Source organism: Eublepharis macularius, chromosome 13, assembly GCF_028583425.1.
Source record: "Eublepharis macularius isolate TG4126 chromosome 13, MPM_Emac_v1.0, whole genome shotgun sequence".
Lineage (NCBI taxonomy): Eukaryota > Metazoa > Chordata > Lepidosauria > Squamata > Eublepharidae > Eublepharis > Eublepharis macularius.
Window position 1 is genome coordinate 20353696 of NC_072802.1, and position 25047 is coordinate 20378742.

General features: G+C 43.2%; 1 protein-coding gene across 1 annotated transcript in view; it reads left to right on the forward strand.

Annotated features, from left to right (window-relative positions):
* The window catches only part of LOC129341262 (connector enhancer of kinase suppressor of ras 2-like), a 531721-nt gene that overhangs the window by 326918 nt on the left and 179756 nt on the right, over window positions 1-25047 (forward strand). The window contains exons 8-9 of the mRNA XM_054996377.1: window positions 1208-1276; window positions 24846-24992. Of these exons, the coding sequence (XP_054852352.1) occupies window positions 1208-1276; window positions 24846-24992 (216 nt within the window). The remainder of the gene's footprint in view (window positions 1-1207; window positions 1277-24845; window positions 24993-25047) is intronic.

Sequence of the window (25047 nt, forward strand, 5' to 3'; positions counted from 1 at the left end):
ATTTGGGGAAGGAGAGGAAGGGTGAGAAAAGCATATCCCGAAACATGTGGTAGAGATCTAAGATGAGCTAGTGCACACTGGCATGTTGATCAAAAGAGGACTTGATCCATGACTAGACATATCCGATCAGATGCCACCATCAAAGGGCGTGTTTGTATATGTATAAGATTCCTTGAATTTTCTGCACTGTATGCCTGATGAATGGCCTTTCTTTTTAACCCAGCCTTCTGGATGTGTAAACTTAGCTGAAGGTATAAACTCACTTAACTGTAAAGCCAGTTATGGTATAGTGGGTAGAGATGGTTGGTCTTAGACTGGTGAGACCAAAATTCCTGAAGCTTATTGGGTGACTTTGGGCAAGTTGCTGAGTTTGTCTAATCAGCTTCAGAGGGTTGTTGTGAGGACAAAGTGAAGAAGAGAACCATGTATGCCACCTGAAACAATTTGGAGAAATAGCAGGATCAAAATTTAGGCTTGGATTCAAACTTTCCTTTAGGTAATCAAAAGGCTCTCCCATTCACTGAAGTATGGGTGGAGTGATACAAATCTTACTAATTCTACCTTCCTACTTCAGCTTCCATGGGGAGAAAGACAGAAGGGACAGGCAGGAAAGTTTCATTTTATGAACAATTTGTTTTTTAAACTGTTCAATCCCTGGACTTGCCAGTTAAAAGGATCAGGTCACAGGTCATGCTAAAGAGATCCACTGCCAGTCTGAGTAGACAACAGAGATCTTGATGGACCAATGGTCTGATTCAGGATAAGGCAGCTTCTTGTGTTTGCATGAGGATCAATAATAAATATATCAAAGCAATGCATTTGAGATTATTTGAAAGTTTTCTGGTGGTATACGTTCAGTCTCTTTGCTCTCTTTGCACATACAAACCATTCTCATCTCTTGATGACGGCAATCAGCAAGTGACTGAGTGACCTTTTCCGGAGTTTTCCTCTTGGCATTACTAGGAAGATTTCACTGTTAGCAATTCGTGACTTACAGAGCATTCCTAAACCGCTCTTTTCTGAAGTAAGCGCCATTTTTTCAATCAGGCTTACTCCTACGAAATTGCTCTTCAGTTTGCATAGTATAACGACAACCTCTGAAGGATGGCAGCTTCAGATTGCTTGCTGCGGGCTGCTAAAAAGAGTTCAGATTTTGACTGTTTTTGTTCTTCACGTTGTTCAGCTTCCTTCTCCTTTTGCCCTTTAGTCTCCAGCAGATCAGTGCAAGAAGATCCATGCGGGAGATGAAGTGATCCAGGTCAACCATCAAACTGTGGTGAGCCCTTTTAAGGTTATATGATGACCTGCCATATTTTGTTTCTGTTGCTGCAGAATTTTTTCCCTTTACCGAGGGTGACCAAGTTATTCCAAATGCTCGTTTAATGTTATCCTTCACAAAGTTTGCTGTGAAGTTGTATAAGCAGACAAATATCCTGTTTGCAACAAAGGTGGGAACATATAGAAATTTATCTTTATGCTCCCTGAAGACTAGCTGTTCAGTCTTGATCCAAGACTGAGGTTTGGTGCAGCCAAAAAGGGGAATAAAACCCTGAAGACTTTCAGGATTTGATTGCCATCAGGGTGAGTCAGGCTGTTTCCACACGTTCTTAAAGGGACGGCCCACTCACTAAATGCTGGCGGCTTTCCCCCTTGACTCCAGATGTCTCCATTTTCAAAATGGTTGCAGGCTGTTTGGCTTCCATTTTTTCGGCACCTTTTCTGGGACTGCAGGAAACTGCAGTCCCAGAAAAGGTGCCAAAAATGGCTGAAAGGTGTCTGTAGAAATGCATAAGCAAATATGAAGGTCGTTGCCCTCTCCTATTATTCTGCCTCTGCATTTAGTAAGCACAGGAAGCAGTCCTCAGCACCTGCCTGGAAATGCCATTTGGCTTTCAGCAGTACTATCCTACTCAGAGTTACATCTTTCTGAGCCCATTGATCTCAATAGACCTAGGTGGGTGTAACTTTGTTTAGAAATAGCATACAGTTATCAAAAGCTAGTAGCCTTATCTTGTGTGAAGTTTTTTTAAATCCCTTTAAAAATCCATCTAAGCTAGTGGCCATCACCACACCTTGCAGTAAATCACAGAAGTTAATTATGTGCTGCGTAAAAATTGTGTGACCAGAACTTACTATTCGTTCGTTCATTCGTTCATTTGTTCATTCATTCACTCACTCACTCACTCACTCACTCACTCACTCACTCACTCACTCACTCACTCACTCACTCACTCACTCACTCACTCACTCACTCACTCACTCATTCAAATTTTGCCTTTTCCTTTTCAGCTAGCCTGTATTTTCAGACCATCAAAGAGCAGACAGCTTACTATTACATCACCATGTGTGATCGTCTTCTCTGTCTAAACTTACAAGTCGTTTCTTCTCTTCCTAACTTTCCACTTTTGATCTGAAACTCAGTCCTTCTAAAACTGAATTTGTAGTCTGCCCCACCACTTTTCCTTATTCTCCCTACTTTTTTCATGCTCCATTGATTCCTTCTCTCTTCCTTTTCCTGCTTAGCTTCATAACCTGAAAGTTACTTTTTATTCTTTCCCCTTTTATTCCTTTCATTTGTTAGGTTTCAGTTGTTATCTGTTTCCTCTCTTAAAATTTATCGGTTTTGTTCTGATTATTCAAATGCCCTCTTCTCTGAAATGTCATCTTTCCCATCTTATGTCTCTTTCTTCCGTTCTCAACTCTAGAGCTCGTTTTATTTTCCCTTCTTATATATCTCAGGTATAGGGGTGTGCAAGGAAAAAACTTTCGGCTTTCTTGTTTCGGGATTACCCGAAACAAGATTCTCTACCGTTAAAGCCGAAAGCCGAAACAAGAATCTCTTTCGGGATTCGGGATTCGGGATTCTTTCGGCATTCTTTCGGCATTCTTTCGGGTTTTTTTTTTGGGAAAATGCCTCCGTCTTTCAGGACGCCTGGAGGAGGCATTTTCCCACCTAATAAGCCCAAAATTGGTGGGGACCTTCCTCTAACCCTTCTCTAACAACCACCCAAGTTTCAGACAGATTGGACTTTGGGGGGCCATGTTATGGCCCCCCAAAGCAGGTCCCCCCATCCTCCCATAAGAAAGCGAAGGAGCAGCATATTGTTAGCATGCTGCTGCTGATCTTTCTTCATTATTTCCTATGGGGAAAAAATGAAGAGGCAGGCTTCCTTTGCCAGGGGTGGCATTTTGCATGCAAAATGCCCCCCAGCCCTCAGGGGCCCTTCTCCCACCCCTCCTCCCACCCCCCACCAAGGCTCAGCCTGCTCCCACTTGGGGGGGCCATTTCATGGCCTCCCCAAGTAGGTGCTCTAATCTCTACCACTGACAGCTGGGGGAGGCTTGTGTTGCCAGGGGTGGCATTTTGCATGCAAAATGCCCCCCAGCCCTCTGGGGCCATTCTCCCACCCCTCCTCCCACCCCCCACCAAGGCTCAGCCTGCTCCCACTTGGGGGGGCATTTCATGGCCTCCCCAAGTAGATGCTCTGCTCTCATCTCTACCACTGACAGCTGGGGGAGGCTTGTGTTGCCAGGGGTGGCATTTTGCATGCAAAATGCCCCCCAGCCCTCTGGGGCCCTTCTCCCACCCTTCCTCCCACCCCCCACCAAGGCTCAGACTGCTCCCACTTGGGGGGGCCATTTCATGGCCTCCCCAAGTAGGTCCTCTCAGCCCCTAAAGTCCACCCCTTACAGCCCCACACAAACCCAATTCCCCCCCCAGCTGCCACACACAGACCCAAATCCCCACATTAGCCCCTCACAGACCCAAATCCACCCCCACCTGCCCTACACCCATAACCCCAGGAACAGGCTGGCAAAGGCCAGCCCTCTCCCTTTGTTCCCTATGCTGGGAACTTCTAAACTCTCTTTCCCTGGGCAATTCTGCACAGCCCAGGGGTGCCACAATGGTGGGCACACTTCTGAGTGCCAGCTGGTCCCTGTGAAAGAGCACCTGAACCACAGACACCCTCCCTCAAATTCCCCCACCACCTACAGAGATGGCTGGCCAGCCAGCCCCATTGTTCCCTATGATGGGAACCAACTGCACAACAAAGAATAAAACAAGAACAACACAAAATAAAGTTTTTAAAAAATTATATTCTCCCTTCCAAAGTACAAGTAGGCAAAGCATTATGACACATTACACCAGCAGTCCCCCACACAGAAAAATTAAAACAAAACTCACTTAACATCAGAGAATCACAAAGCATGATTCCTGTCAAAAACACTTTATTTCTTGAACAGCTTTAGGTTACACAGCAGGGGGGAACACCAAAGGGCATGGCAGCACTATCTTACACAAAAATAACACAACTCGCTTCACATTAAAGAATCACCCCAAAAAATTGCTGTCAAAAGCACTTTATTTCTGTAACTGCTTTAGGAAGGCACCACAGAGCAGGAAAGCAGTGTACTACACAAAAATAACACAACTCACTTCACATCAGAGAATCACACAAACACAATTGCTGTCAAAAACGGTGAAGTGGGTTGTATTATTTTTTGCAGTACATTGCTATCATGCCCTGTTGTGCCCTCCTACTGTGTAACCTAAAGCTGTTCAAGAAATAAAGTGTTTTTGCCAGGAATTGTGTTTTTGTGATTCTCTGATGTTAAGTGAGTTGTGTTATTTTTGTGTAAGATAGTGCTGCCATGCCCTTTGGTGTTCCCCCCTGCTGTGTAACCTAAAGCTGTTCAAGAAATAAAGTGTTTTTAACAGGAATTGTGCTTTGTGATTCTCTGATGTGAAGTGAGTTGTGTTATTTTTGTGTAAGATAGTGCTGCCATGCCCTTTGGTGTTCCCCCCTGCTGTGTAACCTAAAGCTGTTCAAGAAATAAAGTGTTTTTGACAGGAATCATGCTTTGTGATTCTCTGATGTTAAGTGAGTTTTGTTTTAATTTTTCTGTGTGGGGGACTGCTGGTGTAATGTGTCATAATGCTTTGCCTACTTGTACTTTGGAAGGGAGAATATAATTTTTTAAAAACTTTATTTTGTGTTGTTCTTGTTTTATTCTTTGTTGTGCAGTTGGTTCCCATCATAGGGAACAATGGGGCTGGCTGGCCAGCCATCTCTGTAGGTGGTGGGGGAATTTGAGGGAGGGTGTCTGTGGTTCAGGTGCTCTTTCACAGGGACCAGCTGGCACTCAGAAGTGTGCCCACCATTGTGGCACCCCTGGGCTGTGCAGAATTGCCTAGGGAAAGAGAGTTTAGAAGTTCCCAGCATAGGGAACAAAGGGAGAGGGCTGGCCTTTGCCAGCCTGTTCCTGGGGTTATGGGTGTGGGGCAGGTGGGGGTGGATTTGGGTCTGTGAGGGGCTAATGTGGGGATTTGGGTCTGTGTGTGGCAGCTGGGGGGGAATTGGGTTTGTGTGGGGCTGTAAGGGGTGGACTTTAGGGGCTGAGAGGACCTACTTGGGGAGGCCATGAAATGGCCCCCCCAAGTGGGAGCAGTCTGAGCCTTGGTGGGGGGTGGGAGGAAGGGTGGGAGAAGGGCCCCAGAGGGCTGGGGGGCATTTTGCATGCAAAATGCCACCCCTGGCAACACAAGCCTCCCCCAGCTGTCAGTGGTAGAGATGAGAGCAGAGCACCTACTTGGGGAGGCCATGAAATGTCCCCCCAAGTGGGAGCAGGCTGAGCCTTGGTGGGGGGTGGGAGGAGGGGTGGGAGAAGGGCCCCAGAGGGCTGGGGGGCATTTTGCATGCAAAATGCCACCCCTGGCAACACAAGCCTCCCCCAGCTGTCAGTGGTAGAGATTAGAGCACCTACTTGGGGAGGCCATGAAATGGCCCCCCCAAGTGGGAGCAGGCTGAGCCTTGGTGGGGGGTGGGAGGAGGGGTGGGAGAAGGGCCCCTGAGGGCTGGGGGGCATTTTGCATGCAAAATGCCACCCCTGGCAAAGGAAGCCTGCCTCTTCATTTTTTCCCCATAGGAAATAATGAAGAAAGATCAGCAGCAGCATGCTAACAATATGCTGCTCCTTCGCTTTCTTATGGGAGGATGGGGGGACCTGCTTTGGGGGGCCATAACATGGCCCCCCAAAGTCCAATCTGTCTGAAACTTGGGTGGTTGTTAGAGAAGGGTTAGAGGAAGGTCCCCACCAATTTTGGGCTTATTCGGTGGGAAAATGCCTCCTCCAGACGTCCTGGAAGATGGAGGCATTTTCCCATAGAAAAGCCGAAAGAAAGCCGAAAGAATCCCGAAACGTTTCGGCTTTTTTCTTTCGGCTACCCGAAACGTTTCGGCATTCCCCGAAACGTTTCGGCATTCCCCGAAAGAAGCCGAAACACTTTTGTTTCGGCATTCTTTCGGCATTCTGAATGCCGAAACGCACATCCCTACTCAGGTATCTTATTTCTGGTCTCCATTGACTTCCCTCCCCATGCCATTTTAAGTTTAGACTCTAGTCTCTTAAGGATTTATATGCTTTAGCTCTTCTTTATCACCTTTCTTTCCTCTTTTGTACACTCTACTTCCTCTTCTAGCCTCACTTCTAAACCGTTTGTATGCTGTTGTTGTTTAAACTGATTTCTATGAAGCCATTTCATGTGTTTTTTAGACTGTAACATTTCCTAAGCCCTAGGAATGCTGAAACCTAGAAAGCCAAATAATAAGAAAATAACTGCAGAAAGCCCGTAGGACTGGAAAAAGATTATTAAAAGACTTTCAGATCACTCTGGAATCATGTGTGCTGGGGGTGCAATGTACATTACCATTAGAGTTTCAACTTTGGAATGGCTTGACCAGTATTTATTTTTAACAAAACAACTCTTAAATTTGCTTCCCAGTAGTACTGCCCTTTTTAATGAAGGTATCATTCAATACCTAAATTTCTAATTAGTCGCACAAATGTTAATTTCAGTAGGTAGGAACAGTCTGCAGAACAAACAAAGCCTCTTGCTCAGCATCAGTTTCCAAGAGTAGCTTTGATAATTAGATCACCATCAACTATAGGGGAAATCAGGGCTTTTTTTTCTGGGAAATGAAGTGGTGGGAGGGAAATGAGGGAGAAACACATGGGGGGAAAGTGTTGCTGCTTTCAACACTGCTTTTTTCAGCTGAGGGGGAGGAGGGGTCTCTCCTCCCTTTCCCCTCAGCTTAAAAAGCTGCTGGCATTTTAAAACAGTTTTCTTCAGCTGATCGGAGGGTCCCTCCTCCCCCTCTCCTCAGCTGAAAAAAGCAAGCGAGTGTTTGAAAGCAGTGTTGCTGCTTTCAAGGCCCACAGCTTTTTTTCGTCTGATGGGGGAACCCCCTCCCACCAGCTGAAAAGCAGCAAAAAAAGTTTTGTTCTTTGTCCGAAGCTAAAGAGCTGGACACCTTGGGCTGTGCATGGGAGGAAACAGGATCAGGGGGTGGGGCCACTGGACATGTGATTACTTTCAAGAGGTGCTGGAACTCCATTCCACTGTGTTCCTGCTGAAAAAAAGCCCTGGGGGAAATGCACTAATCATAAATCAAGATCCTTATGACAGTTTCAAAGAGACTTGACAGTTTCCTTATGACAGTTTCAAAGAGACAGTTTCATTCACTTTCCTAAGTGACTACTTTTACTCTTCTTTAACAGATCCCTTTCATCTTTGAGGCTATACTCCTCTGCATACTTTCTTGGGAGAAACTCCCATTGAATGCAGAGGGACTGTAGCACTGGGCCAGATGGCAGAAGATATGTTTGGCCTGTATTGTGTTCTGTAGTCAAACCAAAACAAATGGATAGTTTATTACTTCCTTCATGTACAGAAGCAATTACAAATGCCAGTGTATGACTTTCAGGAAAAAAAAAACTGTTTATTACCTTCTTAGGCCAAATTGTGCCAAATTGTGCAAATGAAATTACATGCTTGACCAGTTTGAAGAGAGAAAATGAACAGGCATCCTTACTAGTCATGCCCCCACCCCTGCCTGCCCAGCTTGCTGTACTTTTCCTTTAATGGCTCTTCTATGACATGGTTGCATTAAACAATAAAGTCTTCGTAATGTTTATTATATCACTTAGTAATAGTAAGCCAGATTGCTTTAACAACAAGGAGTCTGAGAGCCTTAAAGACTATTTTATTGTGACATAAGTGTTTGTAAGCCAGAACCCACAACATCAAGTGCATGAAAGGTTGTCCTCAAGTTGACAGGAAAAGTACCGTGTATGGGTGCAGACAGAAAAGGGGATGGAGAAGCATGATTGCAAAGTGATGCTGGGAGGCCCGGCAATCCAGGAGAGAGGAGTGCTACATTAGAATCCAGAGTAGAAATATAAACCAGATCTAGTCAGAAGAATCACCAATCCATTTAGCTTGAATCGAACCAATTCCAGCTATTGATGAGCTGGTGAAGCAAGATGACCAGTGGACAAAACCTCTGAAGACGGACAGTGAACTAACCACTCCCATTTGCTATTGAGGCCAAGGCTGTTAGTGTTAGATTTGCATATAAGCTCCAGCATGAGAATTTCATGCCTCTGTCTCCCTTATTTTTGCTGAAGTATAGCAACTGTTAAGTCTGTTACAGAATTCTGGGGATGATTCCCCCAATTTGGTGGCTGCTTAATGGAGTCCTCTGTAGTCAGTATAAAGATCCAGAGCGTTTATAGGATGCTTTATGAAATGTTTGAAACACTTGAAATTGAGAAGCTTGGACTGCGTTAAATCTGCATAGGATCACACTGTTAGTCTCTTAGCTCCTAGCTATACCAGTTTTAGACATTCTAGCTCTAGACAGCATAACAACTCATGCTTTAGTCTCTATTGCCAGCTAGCTTCCAGATTAAAAGAAATGTGGGTACACACAAGGCTTTTTTTCTGGGGAAAGAGGTGGAGGAACTCTCACCCGGGGCAACTGCCAGCAGGAGGTGGTGCCCCTGTTACTAAATACGTGCACGCGCAAAATGTGTGCATGCTCCCAGGACCACATGATGATGTCACTACTGGGAAGTGACATCATTATGCATGGCGTGACTGCCTCCGCTGCCCACCCAGGAAAGAGAGAGAGAGAGAGAGAGAGAGAGAGAGAAAGGAAGAAAGAAAAAGAAAGGAAGGAAGGAAGGAAGGAAGGAAGGAAGGAAGGAAGGAAGGAAGGAAGGAAAGAGAAGGGAAAGGAGGGAGGGAGGGAAAGCAAGAAGGAAGGAAAGAAGGAAAGAGAAAAAGAGGGAGGGAGGCTTCAGCTGGGGGGGAGCTGAGCTGAAGTTTAAAGCCTGTTTTGGGGCTTCCCTGGCTTCAGCTGGAAGGAGGGTAATCCCCCTCCTCTCAACTGAAGTTTAAAGCCTGATTGGGGCTTCCCTGGCTTCAGCTGGGAGGAGGGGAATCCCCCTCCTCTCAGCTGAAGTTTAAAGCCCTTTGGGCCTTCTCCTACCAGCTGAAGAGCAGGGGTTAAAGAGCCCCTTTCCCTTGCAAGCTGGTCAAGGCTGTCTGAACACCTGACTACTTTGCAGAGCTGCTGGAACTCCGTTTGGAGCATCCAGCAGAAAAAAAGGCCTGAGGAAGCAAAGCACCTTTGAGATAAAGATATTCAGATCCCCTTCCCAGTGTATTTCTTTATTGTTCTTCATGGTTTTGGTCCCTCATATCTACAGCACCTCCTCCCGACTCTTCATCATGACAATTTCACTCAGCAGGGCCTTCTGCATGTACCACCCTGCAAATGGACAAAATTAACAGCTGCCCATACACACCCATTCTCTGTAGTGGCCTCCGCTTCGTGGAATGGCCTACCTGAAAAAGTTAGGAAAGCTCCTATCACCTGGGTTTACACAAACTATTCAAAACAATTTTTCAGGAGGGATTTTTTACCTAGGTAAAGAGGGCTAAGCTGTGAGGAAATGCTTAGGTAAAGGGAGAGGGACTGTAGACTATACTACTTTATATTCTGTGTTACTGCAAGTATGTGCCTACTGGGAATTTCCTCAGTGTTTAATACGTTGTGTTAAATTGTTTAAATTTTGTTTCACCATTATTTCAACTCTGCCTCAGATTTTTGCTTGCTTCCAAATTGACTTCCACAGTGTGATCCATGGTGAATCTCAGCGAGAAAGGAGGACCATAAATAATGTAAATAAATGAACAAATAAATAAATAATGGCACTATTTTTTATTCTTCCTTCATCCAACTTTAACTAGAAGAATTTTGAAAATCAGCATTAACATTGAAGCATACTCTGTTGGCCACAGCTTATTTTCCATCCCTTCGTTTCATTTATACTATCTTTCATCCATTACTAGTTCTCTTGATGTCATCTACTCACCCCTAGGCTCCACTCCCTCCATATTTGGCCTCCCAGCATGCTTGCACATAGGAGATTTTCTTTACTGCTAGATAGCCAAAGACTCCTTCCTTTTTCAGTATTTAGCAATTCAGATTAAGGATGAGTTTCATTTTCTTATCTCTTTTTCAACCCCCAAACACTCATTTTAATTTTGCTTCTTTCTTGTGCAAATACAATACTTTATTTTTGCACCATTTTCTGTTCACTCCTGTATTAATGCATCCCATAAAATATATGCATTTTTCATCTTCACTTAAGCCTCCGTAAATCAGCATTATATATGTAAATGACACACATAAAGACCACATACATTGCATGTAAATACCATACAATATACCGTCATAATACAGCCAAATCTATGAAACCATTGACAAAAACAGAGGGGGGGAATCAAAAGAAATTAACTAGGGACAATTCCTCTTCTCTATGTCAAACGTGCTACAATTGAGCCCAAGTCAAAAAAAAAGAAGGCAGACCTGAGGTCTTACAATCTCACTGGGAATTCCTCCAGTTCCAAGAGTCTTTCAATTTATGCACAAAGAGTCTGGCTTATACTGAGTAAAAGGTAAAGGTAGGTAAAGATAGTCCCTTGTACAAGCACTGAGACATTATTGACTGATGGGGGGATGTCGCATCACAACATTTTCTTGGCAGACTTTTTATGGGGTGGTTTGCCATTGCCTTCCCCAGTCATCTACACTTTACCCCCAGGAAACTGGGAGCCAAGCTTGCTGTTCACTTGCGCTCCACTTGATCAAGTGGAGCAGAAGTGAACAGGGAGGAATTCATGTGAGTCTGTTCACTTGCCAGGCAAGTGTAATTCATCACTTGTAGCTTGGCTCTGGGTACTCATTTTACCGACCTCGGTAGGATGGAAGGCTGAGTCAACCTTGAGCCAGCTACCTGAACCCAGCTTCCTCCAGGATCGAACTCAGTTCGTGAGCAGAGCTTGGACTGCAGTACTGCAGCTTACCACTCTGCACCACAGGGCTCTTCCTTATATAGAGTACTGGATGGATATGTTCACCTGTGGGGTTTAAAATCGTTCCTGCTTTGAACTCGTTTGTTACATGTGAATGTCAGACCTCCATTGGCAGGAATGCTCATTCACATTACAAATGCTTCTCTTCTGCATGATTGGTGGTCAGATTGTCACATGGATAGCACAAGAGAAGCCCAGAGGTGATTTGCAGCTCGTGCATAAAAATGTTCACTGTCATAAATGTGCCATAAAAATGTCACCGTCATAAATGTCCTTTCCAATGCTGGCTTCCTACCCAGTGGAACTATCCAATGTGCTGATTAAACACCTTAGTCTGGAGAATGACTTCTTTAAAAAAGAGAGTCAAGGCAGTTTGAAAGGAGCGTTGGTGCTCATGATATGTATGTTTATCCCACTTCTGTCTCTATCAAGCAAATAATTTATTTTTTTAAAATGTGTGTATACGAATTGGAAGCAAAGAAAGGCAGCAATAAAAATAAGCTGATCCTCTTGCTATTGTGTTTCTTCATGGTTCTGGAATTACGCTGACTTTCTCTTTGCCCTAATTCTGGCTTAACCAGTAGAATTCTAAAAATCAGTTCTGAAGTTGAAACGTCAACAATTAGTCATAGCATATTTATGCTTCTTTCACTTCATTTGTATCTTTTCAGTTCTGGGTTACCAGGATACACCTGTTCAGTCATAAAGCACTGAAAAAAGGAGTTATGCATCAGGATTCTGTTGTATGGTGTTATACCAATGTACACATGCATTTCTGGACATTGATAGAACACTGCATACAAGATTCTTAATACAACCATATGTACAATATCTTTGCTTTTGCAGCATTTTATTCATGTATACATCAGTAAAGTCAAGGGGAGACATAAAAGAATACAAAGTCAACTAAACTGTTTCTGGGTTGTAGCACTTTAGACTGTGGGTGGAATATGATGTGAATTATTCTCCCATAGAAACATATCGCTCCACACAGAAAACTACCGGGTCAGAGAGAAAGCTAGGCTAGGATGTTTTTCTCTGATGCACTAGGTTCTGGGGAGGTTTGTTAAGAAATGTTTTTGTTGGGAGGTGTCAGGCTATGGATGACAGGCCGTGGCAGATAGATCCCTGTACCATTGCTGCAAAAATCCAGACTCCTGGTTAAATGGTTTTATTCAGAAATCAAATCATTTCCACAGATATGTCCATAGGTTTTCTCAGAAGCAAGGTAAGCTACTAAGCAGTAAGGATCAATTTGCCAGGAATGACAATATGTGGGAAAACCCTTCCTCTTAACTCACACATTTACTCCTTTCCCCTCCCATCAACCAAACAGGACTTTTGGTGTGAACGCGTCCTGAGAACATCTCACATATTTGTACTATCAAGTCTAGGCACTGAGGAAGCAGGAGATCAAAGCTGTAACATAGCAGTGTACAAGAGTGAGCAGGGTACAAGGTCAGAAGCACTAAGAGTTTCTACAGTCCATTAGATAAGCCCGCAGCTGCAGCTTCTATAAGCCTGTGAATGCAAAACAGTTATGGCATTGGTAATATGACATCAAGTTACAGCATGAAACATTGGTTCAGAACAGCATGGTTCAGCATGAAAATAATGGCATGGATGGGGCACAGACATGACAGGAGGAGTATTCAGACTGAAGTGGTATAACTAAAACAGAGGTTGTGTCACCTGATGGCTCAGTATAAGGGACCCATTATTGATTTTTCCTGTGTGTGTGTGTGTGTGTGTGTACATGCATGCACCTACATGAGAAATATTTGAATCAGAGCCAAGGGCTTTGCCTAGGATGTCAGTAGAAAACAGAAATCAGAGCCCCCAAGGGAATATTACCCTAGAAGAAGAAAAAAGACAGGCAACAAGCAAATGTTTATTTATTTATTTATTTATTTAATCACATTTCTAGACCGCCCTCCCCGTCAGACAGGGTGGTTTAACAACAGATTAAAAACAGTAAAAACATTATAAAAACATTAAAACATCATATCAAAACAATTAAAATTGGTGGGTATAAAATATTAAAATACAGCATTGTCCTGCATGGGTGGTGGAAGGTATTCAGTGGTATGGCCAGCGAGAGGACAGCCTAGCCCCCACCAAATGCCTGGTGGAACATCTCCATCTTGCAGGCCCGGCGGAAAGATAACAAATCCTGCCGGGCCCTAGTTTCCTCAGACAGAGAGTTCCACCAGGTCGGAGCCAGAACTGAGAAGGCCCTGGCTCTGGTAGAGGCCAGGCGGACCTCCCTGGGGCCAGGGACCATCAGCAAGTTCTTAGTGGCTGACCGAAGCAACCTCCAGGGAACATATGGGGAGAGGCGGTCCCGAAGGTATGCTGGGCCCAGTCCGCATAGGGCTTTATAGGTCAACACCAAAACCTTGAACTGGACCTGGTACTCAACCGGTAACCAGTGCAGCTGATGGAGGATAGGTGTTATATGAGCCATGATTGGTGCTCTGGCCACCACCCGTGCAGCTGCATTCTGAACCAGCTGCAGTTTCCGGATCAAGCCCAAGGGAAGCCCTGCGTAGAGTGAGTTGCAGTAGTCTAATCTGGAGGTGACCGTTGCCTGGATCACTGTTGTAAGGTCATGGGTCAATAGGTAGAAAGGGGTAGAAAATAGATAGAAAGGGGTTCAGAATAAAGAGTTAACCCCTCTGAATACCATGACTCTGTTCCAAATTGCCCCAACTCCATAGCTGCTTTTAAAAAAAAGGTATCTGTAGAGATTTCCAAATGATGAATCTCCAGTGTTTACTTGCATCCTAGTGAGAGGTATGACTTGCCTTACAATATCTCAACATTCACTGAGCTGCTCAAATATATATTTAGATATATTTTGTTATTTGTATAATCCTTGTAAGGTTAATCATCCAATAACATGTGGGAAGAAGTGTCATATTTTTACAGAACAGTGAAAAGACAGTTCACCTTACAAGCAGACTCAAGGTGAAATCCCCCAGGAGTGTCTGTCTGCTACAAGTTGGCTCCTGAAATCACCTTGTGGCAGACTATTGCATGTATTCTGCCTTTGCTATAGTTTGACCTCTCTGCAGTTGCCCTCAACGGAGCTGGCACGCCTGCTTTTTGAAACTGTCCAACACTGTTCTGTCTCATCTGAACTGAGCCATTTGCAAGGACTTTGTGTGCATAGATATTTGTCATGAGATGGAACGTCAGCCCCCAGACTCGCCTGGGGGATCCGGTTGTGAGCCGCACGGGGAAAAGAGCAGGGTGCATGGCAGCCACCATGTTTGGAGAGCAGCATGGCTGAGCTACCAAATGGCCCTTGTTGAGGAGAGCTGTCCCTGTCCCTCGGTACTTGCATCAGGCCAGCTCATGGCTGCTCTGCGATGAATATAGAGTTTCCCAATCAGCAAGGCTGCTATTTAAGTCTAGTTCTCTCTCATTTGGTGAACTGATTGCTAATGATTTCTAATCTGGAGATGGCAAGTGGAAGCTTTTGTGTTTGAATGTTCTTCCATATGTATGTGTCTGTGTATACCTGTCCAATACAAATACAAATATATATATACACACACACACACATACAAATACAAAGGTATCAGAGAGAAGGTTGGATTACAAAGTCTTCTCCATGACAAGCTAGAAACATATTTTTAGAGCTATAAATAGCAACATTCACTCATATAACAGAATCAAAACTAGCAAGCCAGTCACCCTCTCTTACAGAGAATAGTACAATAGCTACGATAAGGCAAAGCATCAGAAAGAAGAAGGGCAAAAAACTATTGGCTAAGGGATGCTGATGATATATCAAATTAAGAAAGCCCTTTCCAAGTCAGTAATGATTGGTGGAGACACTGTGGATGGAAATAAAATCTTATCTTTGGTTATACGAGCTGCTTTACTATGATGATTGGAAATGTCCCCTGTCAGTTTTATTCATTTATTTACATTATTTATATAGCCTGCCTTTCTTGCTGAGACTCAACGCAGATTACAGAATAAAAAAAATGCAAACAGCATATGACGTCTAATGAATAATGCAATTGGACTAGGATTACAGAACTAGAAGGTAATGTGAACAACAAATGTCTAGGCAAGGTATAGTGGAATTACAAAGGTAGAAGTTAATGCCATAAAAGCAACATGATGCCTAAAATAATCGTTGCAGTTGACTCATTGCAATGGATTACAATCTTGTTCCATCACAAAGCACCCACTTCGACTGTTCCATTTTAATTACAGTTCTATAAAAATGCCATGTCAGTTTTTTTGGCTGCATCTACACAGTGAGAATGCACAAATGCAGAGGCATGCAATGGAGCATTATTGCTTTCCTTTATCATTTGCCATGTCTCTTGCATTTTCTCCCTGCTAAGCTACCAGAGGGCTTTGGGGGAGATTTTAAAAATGGTGATTGCTTTTGCACTATAGCTCAATAGCTTAAAAATATTTTTTCACAATCTGCTACTCCCTCCCTCTGCATTCCAAAGTATAATTTTTATTTTTAAAAGAGAGCTGGAAATTCAAATAAACTAGTAGATTGTGGCAATGGACTGCTATAACATTATAGTACCATAGTGAAATAGTGGGGGGGAAACACCATTTGGTAGCTCAACAGGGGAAACAGTGGCAATGAGGGATTAATAGAAGGAAAATGGCAATGATGAGGTCAGGGCATTTAAAAAATGTGCACCTTCCTGCCAATGTAGTATGCAAAAGTGCCTTGGCTGCAACATTTCAGGAGACATCATACAAAATCAGTCCCAAGAAAGAATATACCAAGGATAAGGAGAGTGTTGAGGGAAACCTTTAGTAGCTCTGTTTGCCAATTACGAGTTCCCCCTTCTCTCCTTGTCTGAATAATCATTCAAGGCTTCAAACTTGGTGATCTTAGAAGCAGAAAAGGTTTATTATGAGAAGTTCTCAAATAAGCCTGATGCACACACTATTACGGCAGGGTGCATCATGCCAACAACCAGGCAGCACCTACATTTATATCATCACACAGGCATGATGTAAGTAAACAGCCATTGCTTTCAGTACAGAGGATTGTTACAAGAATACATAAACAACCAAGTGAATGTCTCATGATGTTCGGGACATGATAGGTTGACAGGTCAAGATTAAGTTTCCTTTCACGTCATGTAACATAAACTATCAGAAAGAATATGTGGTTATCCCTACATTGCTGAGAAAGGACATACCCAAGGCTGAGAACAGGGCAGGAAGGAAACATATGTAGCCTTCATTTGTTCTCAAAATGCAAACTGACTGTACACAGCAAGGCCTTTGTGTTATTATTATGACCAAAATACTGGATAGAATGAGGGGTGATAAGTAAACAGATAGAAGGGATTTATTCACAAGTTCTTTAGTCTAGTTAGACCACAAAGAGTCACATATAGAAAACAATAGAGCACCCCAAAAATTCCCTAACAGAGAGCCTGGAAAAATAGACCATGAGAAGATCAAATCACATTGATGTGCCTCGAAAACATACTGCGGCTTAGATGCCAAGGCATAACAAAAGCTCCACACTGATGCAAATGTTGGCTCCTGTACTGATCCTCTCTTCACTTTCTCTTTGTCTGAATTTCACCCAAACTCACTAAACCAGACTGCCAGACACCACTGTAATATATATTAATTTAGGAAAGTCACTACTTTTCTGTTTTGTTTCTCTTATTTAAAAAAAATTGGGACACTTTCATTTCATTTTTAAATTATTTAATAAAGTAACTGGACATTCTTCTATTTGTTTGAAAGATGGACCATTTAGTCACATGATTCTCCACATGGGACAACTGAGGCATAAATTCACCACTCGGTTTCTCAGAGACAAAAAAAAGCAAAGCTGCAGCAGTACGAAGTCCCTCCCTGCTGCATTGTGAGACGCTTGCAGAAGGCAAGTGCCTGATTGTTATCAGTAGAGTTGTTAAGAGAAATCCTCTTAATTCCTCTTTACCCAGTTTCTCCCTGAAATCCAACAATCCTTTCCCTGATGGTTGTTGTGGGTTTTCCGGGCTGTATTGCCGTGGTCTTGGCACTGTAGTTCCTGACGTTTCGCCAGCAGCTGTGGATGCCAGCCACAGCTGCTGGCGAAACGTCAGGAACTACAATGCCAAGACCACGGCAATACAGCCCGGAAAATCCACAACAACCATCGGTCTCTGGCCGTGAAAGCCTTCGACAATACAATCCTTTCCCTCTTTTTTAGGATTTTGGAGTCAGTTTCTAATCAGTTCCTTTTTGCTTAAAGAAAATTTGAAGAGAGGAGGAGCAGAAAGGAGAATCCTGCAAAATTTCAGAATTTCACTCTGTAGATGCTCAGAGGCAGGCAGAGTCTCCCCAAGCCTTTCTATATTCCTGCTTGAACATCACTCTGGGATGTATAACTTAAAACAACTGCAAGGGCTGAAATTACAAAAGGGCACCGTGATTTTGATTTAAAAAGGAATGAAAGTGAAATCCTGCTCTTAAAAGAGGGGGGAAAAGAATAAGAGGGATCAGTGGTTATATCTAAAAAAGTGAATTTTGGAAAAAGAAATTCTCTACCCCATAACAAGTTAGCAGCCCTTTTGGAAGGAGGGACAGAAGGGGAATGTTTATTAGATTCCTAGCTTGATACCTGTGCTTTGCTATGGTATTTAACTACTTTAAATCCAGCCACACAGGGAAGCTGTATCCCTTTGGGAAAACATATTTTACCCCTTTTTACCCCTTTAGGGGGCATGTTTCTTAAAATCCCTTCTTAGTGAGTGTTTACATCATGAAAGGAATATTCTCCCCAAATTCCATGTTTCTAGGTCCAGGGGTTTGGGCTGGCCGTCGATGAGTCAGCCAGGACGCTTGTCTTTATATAGATAGAACATTAGAAGGGGAATCTTTATTAGCTATCGGAACTGATACCCTCTAAGGTATTGTTTTCCTACATAGACAAACCCTTACACCCATCATTATATTTTTACCTTATCTTTCCTTGTAGGCAGGGCTTTTTTTCTGGAAAAAGAGGTGGTGGAACTCAGTGGGTTGCCCTCAGAGAAAATGGTCACATGGCTGCAATCTAAACTCCCCTCTGTCTGGAGATCAGGGGGCGGGGCCACCAGCCATGTGACCATTTTCAAGAGGTTCCGGAACTCCGTTCCCCCGCGTTCCTGCTGAAAAAAAGCCCTGCTTGTAGGAGTTCAGGGTGGCCCATGTTGTTCGTTCTTTCCCTCCGCCCTTATTTTTTTCCTCCTCTCAACCCAAGGCTGAGAGAAAGTGACTGGGCCGTGGTCACCAGGTGTATTTTATGGCCAAGCGGGTGTCTGCATCCAGGCCCACCATTCTGAACACTTCCTTTCAGATTCCTAATTATGCCCAAGAACTTTAAGAAAAAAGAAGTATATTCCTTTTTTCAAATGCAGATGGTCCTCATTTTATCTTACAATTTTAAAAATACCCTTCCAAAGCTCTCCATAATCCATTCCCTTCCTCATCTCCCACCCACCTCAACCCCAATTATTAGTTTGTAGAAATTAATTAAAGAAAGGGGAAGTGGTAAATTTAAAAATCTCAATTTGCTTCGCTGCGTATCTGTAGAGAAAGGCTGATGAATTTAGTCATCTTCATCTTGAGAGTTTCTTCTATTCTAAGCTATTTTTTTCTTTGGCGGCTAAATCTAATATAATTCCAAAACCCATTCTTATTTCAGGCATGGATTTAGCTTTCTCATTTGGTAACATAATTCCTTCTGCTATTAGGGATGTTCATGCTGGCTAGAGTCTCCCTTCTATAAAGGAAACCGGGTAGCTGGTAAAAGCCCCTGAGTTCTGTAATTGAATGTAAAGGGCAGCTGAATGGAGCAGATCACCTACTACTTATCAAAACTGTTTATTATACAAGCCCAGCCAGATGGGAACTGTTGGCAAGGTTGCTCAGAACTGACACTGGGATGGACACATTTGGGTTGGATCCAAAATCAGGCACTTGTTGATCATCATACAAAGTTGGGGACTTGGTGCAAAGAGAGATGTCAGCAATTCCCTCTTCCTTCTGCATTTGTTCCCTGAGCAGTGATCCTTTGGATCCAACCTGCTGGGTCTGGGCAATGGCTGTGGCATTTTCCCAGGCATAATTTTTGTTTAATTTTAATAGCTGAACTGCAATTAGTAACATCTTTAGCACTGCAATGAGTGTGGAGGTGCCTTAAGTGGCTACCCAATGGCTTTGCCAATGTATGGGCACAATTATTTGTATTAGGCGGTTGTTTTATTGTGTTTTTCTTGAATATACAGTATTATATTTTTGCATTGGTTTTTAACTGTTGCAATTGTTGTGAACCACTTTGAGATCTTAATTGAAGAGGTATAAAAATCAAACAAACAAATAAATACTCTTGCTTTACTCTTTCGAATGGTCATCTGCCAGATCTTGTCCATGTCAGATGAGATGAGCAAAACAGGCTTCAGTGGAGGAAGAAGATGACCTATTGCAAGGAACGGATTGCATTTTTATTATGCCCTTTCTTCAGAAAGCCTAGGGCAGCAGCATGTTGGGGTTCCCCCTCCTCCATGTATAGCCCCTCAGCAGTCCTGTGAGATAGACGAGCCTGAGAACCAAGCTACAAGTGACGCCTGACACAGGTTGGACACTTGTCAGCTTCCCTCAAGTTTTGATGAGAAATGTAGGCATCCTGGTTTTACAGCTTGGCTCTCCATTACAGCTGCAAGACCAGGATGCCTACATTTCCCATCAAAACTTGAGGGAAGCTGACAAGTGTCCAACCTGTGTCAGGCGTCACTTGTAGCTTGGCTCTGAGAGCGGGAGATCATCCCAGTTAGTATGGCAGGATATCCATAATCAGTATATTTATTATGGTCAGAGACCAAAAGTAATAACATACAACCTACAATCGAGGTAAGTCATATTATTTACAGAGCTGTCCAATAAAATTCCAGAGTTTGGATTCTTAAATATTTAAAACCTTAAGACCTGAGTTCCCTAAAACCAAATTGTTAAATACTTAAATCCCTGAAGTTATAAAATATTTAAATATTTCGCCCTATAAAATACTTCCTGATCTGTATGGCCTGCACAGCGAATTTTGCCACCTCTAGAGTAATTTCTTGATCCTTGTCGGCTAAAAGTTTATCTAGATAAAGTCTATCATTTCTTCCTGGGAACTGATTGCAGATTGGAGTTATGAAGGTTGCTCTAATATTTTGATAAAGCTCACACTCAAAAAGTACGTGTTGTCTTGTTTCTATCTTCCCGGCCCCAAATACGCATACACTTTTCTCGAGTGGTTGTTTTGTGTATTTACCCTCTATGACCGCTAAAGGTAACATATCCATTCTAAGGAGGGTAACTGCTCTCCTATAGTCAGCTTTATCAGTATGGCAGGATGTTTGTTGTTCTGACAAGTAAGGAAGCTAGACTCATTTTCAGTTAGTGGTAATGATGAGAGCTCCCCCTCTGCCCAGTTCACCTCATAACTGCCCCCCCCAAGATTTTAATGGAGAAATCTCAGAAAGCCTTCGACAATACAAATCTCAGAAAAATGCACAGTCTTCCCATTTTTTCTCAAATTAGATCAGAAAGACTTTGACGTCCAGAGAGCTCTCCTGCCCCAACTTCAATGCTGGTCCCTCCTCCCCCAAACTTATCCTGGCCAGGGCTGAGTACTGTCAGAGAGGGCCTGTGTGTGTCTTTCAGACAAGATGCTCTGAAACCATCGGTGTATGCTCAAAATTGGGCTGAGCTGAGAAGCAATAGGAACTCTGTATCCCAGATCTCCTTGGTGGCGATCTTTGACATGTTGGGGAGGGACCTTCCAGCTGCTGCGGCTTAGATGCTGGTGGGAACCTTGCAGCTTGGCACTCACTGCCAGTCCCGCCACCTCCTTTGCCAGGTACCAGCAGCAAAGGATAGAGTGTCGCAGCATTCAATTACAAGCCAGGCCTCCTGTGTCAGGAAGGGGTTTTTTTTCTGGGTCGTAATGGCATTGCAATTGCATGCTGGGTGGGAGCGCAGTTTCGAGTCCCCTGCCCCATTTCAGATTTTGCTACCCTCACTAGTTGGTCTCAAACTGGGGCCTTTCTAAGGAGCCTCTAGAAGGAACTCTGGCGCCTTGCGAGAAATGATTGAAATGTTAGGGATCAGCCCATCCCCCCCCCCATTATTCTCCAAGAATCTAAGACCACGGTGATGTCATCGTTCTATTTTTGCCCAACTATAATCTCAGAAATGCCATCTATAATGTCCTAAGAGCTTCCCATCCTCGTCTGCCGACATTCAGGGCAAGCTGCCCTCAATGTGTATATTCTTAGTATCTTAATGGTTCCCTCATTAAGCTTTCTCCTTAGAGCAATTTATCTTTGGGACATTAATTATTTAGCGTCCTTCTGTACGAAGGAGCCCTGAAATCTGCAAGGCGCCCAGATTTCCAACATTTATGCCCAGCTTTAGAAATGCCACGGGTTGGTTTCAAGGTAAAGAAAATTAGACTTTGTTGATACCTGGTTTAAATGAAAAGGCAAGACAGATGGGCTTAGAAATTAAGCTAAAATTAATTTGAATCCAAGGATGTTCTCTATTTTTTTTAAAATGGCCTCATAAATGTTTAGGTTTATGCCAGAAGGAAGAGTAGAATTCATATCATATGTCTGCCTCGGTCTTACTATTAATTCTAGATTCAGAGACAGATGTTCACAAAAGTCAGGGTTTCAAGTGTGTAGAGCAGAGCACACTGTCCCTTGTCAATATGACACTATAAACCAGGTGTGCCATTTAGAGAGAATAGAGAGGTTTTCTCCTTCCTACATGAGACACAAGAAAAGCCCCCCTCCCCCCAGAGATGGGAGGACTTTGGAGACTTATGATCTCTTGGTATTATTTTCTTTATTGATAAACATCAGTCTAGTATATATTTATACTGCCCTCCCCACCCCCCGCCAGAGCTCAGAGCAACATACAATATGCTCCCTTCACCATTGTATCCTCACAACACCCCAGTGAGGTGTACGAGCATGTGTGGCCCACTCCAAAAGTTTAATGGCATTGGGAATTTGACCACAGGTTGCCAGATCTTAGTCTGGAACTTTAACCATTACACCACCAAACTGTTATTAGAAGTGGAGTTATTCTGTGCATAGAGGAACAAGCCCTGCAGAGGAAGAATCAGCATGGCTTCTGTAAGGGGAAGTCCTATTTCACCAGTTTTTAGGGTGGTTAGCAAAATGGGGACAAGGATGATCTGGCAGAATATACAAGAAGTGAAAGCAAAAGAGGCTCTTTTACAGGGCAGCTGATCTGTTTACCCCACATCAGACCCCCAGAGAGAGGGGGGGGGGTTACACCCAAAGTGCTTCAGCCAGTTCAGATCTTCCAGAGCTCTCTCAGCCCCACCCACCTCACAGGGTGATTGTTGTGGGGGTAATAATAACATACTTTGTAAACCACTTTGAGTAGCCATTAAGTTGTCCTGAAGGGCTGTATATAAATCAAGTGTTGTTGTTGCTGCTGCTGCTGTTGTTGTTAAAGAAGAACCAGACTCCCATCACAGCTTTCGATCCATTCACAGTCTGCAAATCTGTATTCATAATTTTAATAACTGTTCTCTTTTATGTATATCATTGATATGTTCGGGCCACAGTTTATTTAACTACCATTTACAAACATTGCTTAAGCGTTGCATTGTGTAAAACAATGAAGTGTTTATTCATGAGAGTGAAGTGGGTTTTCCTCCATTCTGGTGAAATGAACGTTGGTGAGTTTTGGCATGTTTAAGCAACTAAGGAGCACCTTTAAACAGTTTCTTGAGGGGGATGGTGAGTGTATATCCCTCATGCATTTCTGACTGAAGCTTTAATTTCAGATGATGGTTATAGCTTGTAATAACGTGAGGAATTCAGTCCTTCTCTGCGGAGTTTTCGATAAGTCAAATAAATGATGTTTTATCTTTAATTAAACACCTTGAAGAAATTGCACCAATGTTGTTCTACAATATGTGGGCAACCCCCCTTCTCCTGTTCCCCCCACCCCAAATTAACAGGTTCTATTACAACAACATTACAACAGGATTCATTTTGTAATTATTTTGAAGCTGCTGTTCTGTAATCCTCTAGTGAAACACACTGATGCTTTAGTGGAAAAGATAATTAAAAGCAATAATTCAGTTTGTTTAGAGGGTATAAAAATTAGAGCTGTATATCACTGTCTTAAAAAAAACTTTTTTGTGTGCTTTTTGCCATGAGATGGATATTTTATCAGTCTCTTGCCATATTTTTTTTAAAAAATCAACCACTATTTAGTTCCTTTCCTGCTGAAGAAAAAGTAGCAAAGTATGCAAAAGAAATTCCAACATTTCTATTTTTTGTGAAGAATAATTTCTATCACATTTTTATCCTGCTTTTTCTTCAGGGAGCTCAGGGGATCGTAAATGGTTTTCATGGTCTCTTCCCCTCTGAGGAAGGCTGGGCTGAAATAGAGCAAATGACCCAACACTGTTCTCTGAGCTTCGTGGCTGAGCGGGGATTTGAACCCAGATATCCTGTCTGACACTCTAACCACTACGCCACTCTAGAATTGTATCAGTTGCAATTGTATCAGTTGCAATCTCTATGCAATATAGGTACAATATTTGTATTGACTACCCTTCTGTTTTGGGACACAATTAAAAGTGCTGGCTCTTACCTTTAAGGCCCCAAATGGCTTGGGGTCAGGGGATCCGAAGTACCGTCTCCTCCCATGCTATTCAGCCCACTAGTTAAGATCTGCCTTTTAAGCCCTGTGCTCTGTGTGCCAGACTAGATGATACTTGTTCCACAGGTTTGCATGCGTTTTGATATGCACCCCTCGCCTGCCTCCCTCCCCAAACAGTTTTCTCACATGAAAACTGCTGTGCACGGAGTTGGGGGGGAGGGCGTATTTTACTGATATGTTTCTCCACTTGGAGTATCTGTATTGTTGTGAGCCTGTTTGGGCTCTCTCTCTTTCTCATTTCAAGCTATTCCTCACAGCTGCTGAGAGGCCGTGGAGAGCCTGAGAACTTGTGTAAACTAGTGAAAAAACTATTGTCTTTTCAGAGGACAGGCAGGGGGCAACAAAAGAAAGGGCATTTTCTGTGGTGGCACCTCACCTTTGGAATGCCCTCCCCTTTGAGGCTTGTCTGGCACCTATTTTACTTTCTTTTAGGTGCCAGGCTAAAACATATCTTTTAACCCAGGCTTTTAATTGTATGTTTTATCTTATCAGCTTTTTAACAGTCTGCTTCTGGTTGTTGTAGATTTTCCGGGCTGTATGGGTGTGTTCATGGCATTGTAGTTCTTGATGTTTTGTCAGCAGCTGTGACTGGCATCTTCAGAGGAGTAGCACAGAAAGACAGAGATCTCTCAGTCTGCTTCTGTTTCATGGATAGATTTATGCTACTTATGTCTAAGTGGCTTGTTTTTAATGGCTTTTTTTAATGCTGTGGCTTTTAATTGTAAGCTACCTCAAACAGGACTCTGAAGAGGCGGCATACAAATATTCTAAATAAATAAACAATATGGCATCACTTGCCTTCTGCACAGAAATCCATGCTAAATGACATTCACAATTTCTGTGAGCTCAAATGAAAGTCTTTCAAAATTCTGTTTCCCTTAAGGTCGGCTGGCAGCTAAAGAACCTGGTAAATGCATTGCGTGAAGACCCCAATGGGGTGATTTTAACCTTGAAGAAACGGCCACAGAACACCCTGGTGTCTGCTCCTGCTCTTCTGAAGAACGTGCGGTGGAAACCTCTTGCCCTGCAGGTAAGAAGAATGCTAATTTGGGACTGCAAAGACCAAGTCAACACGGGTGAATGTG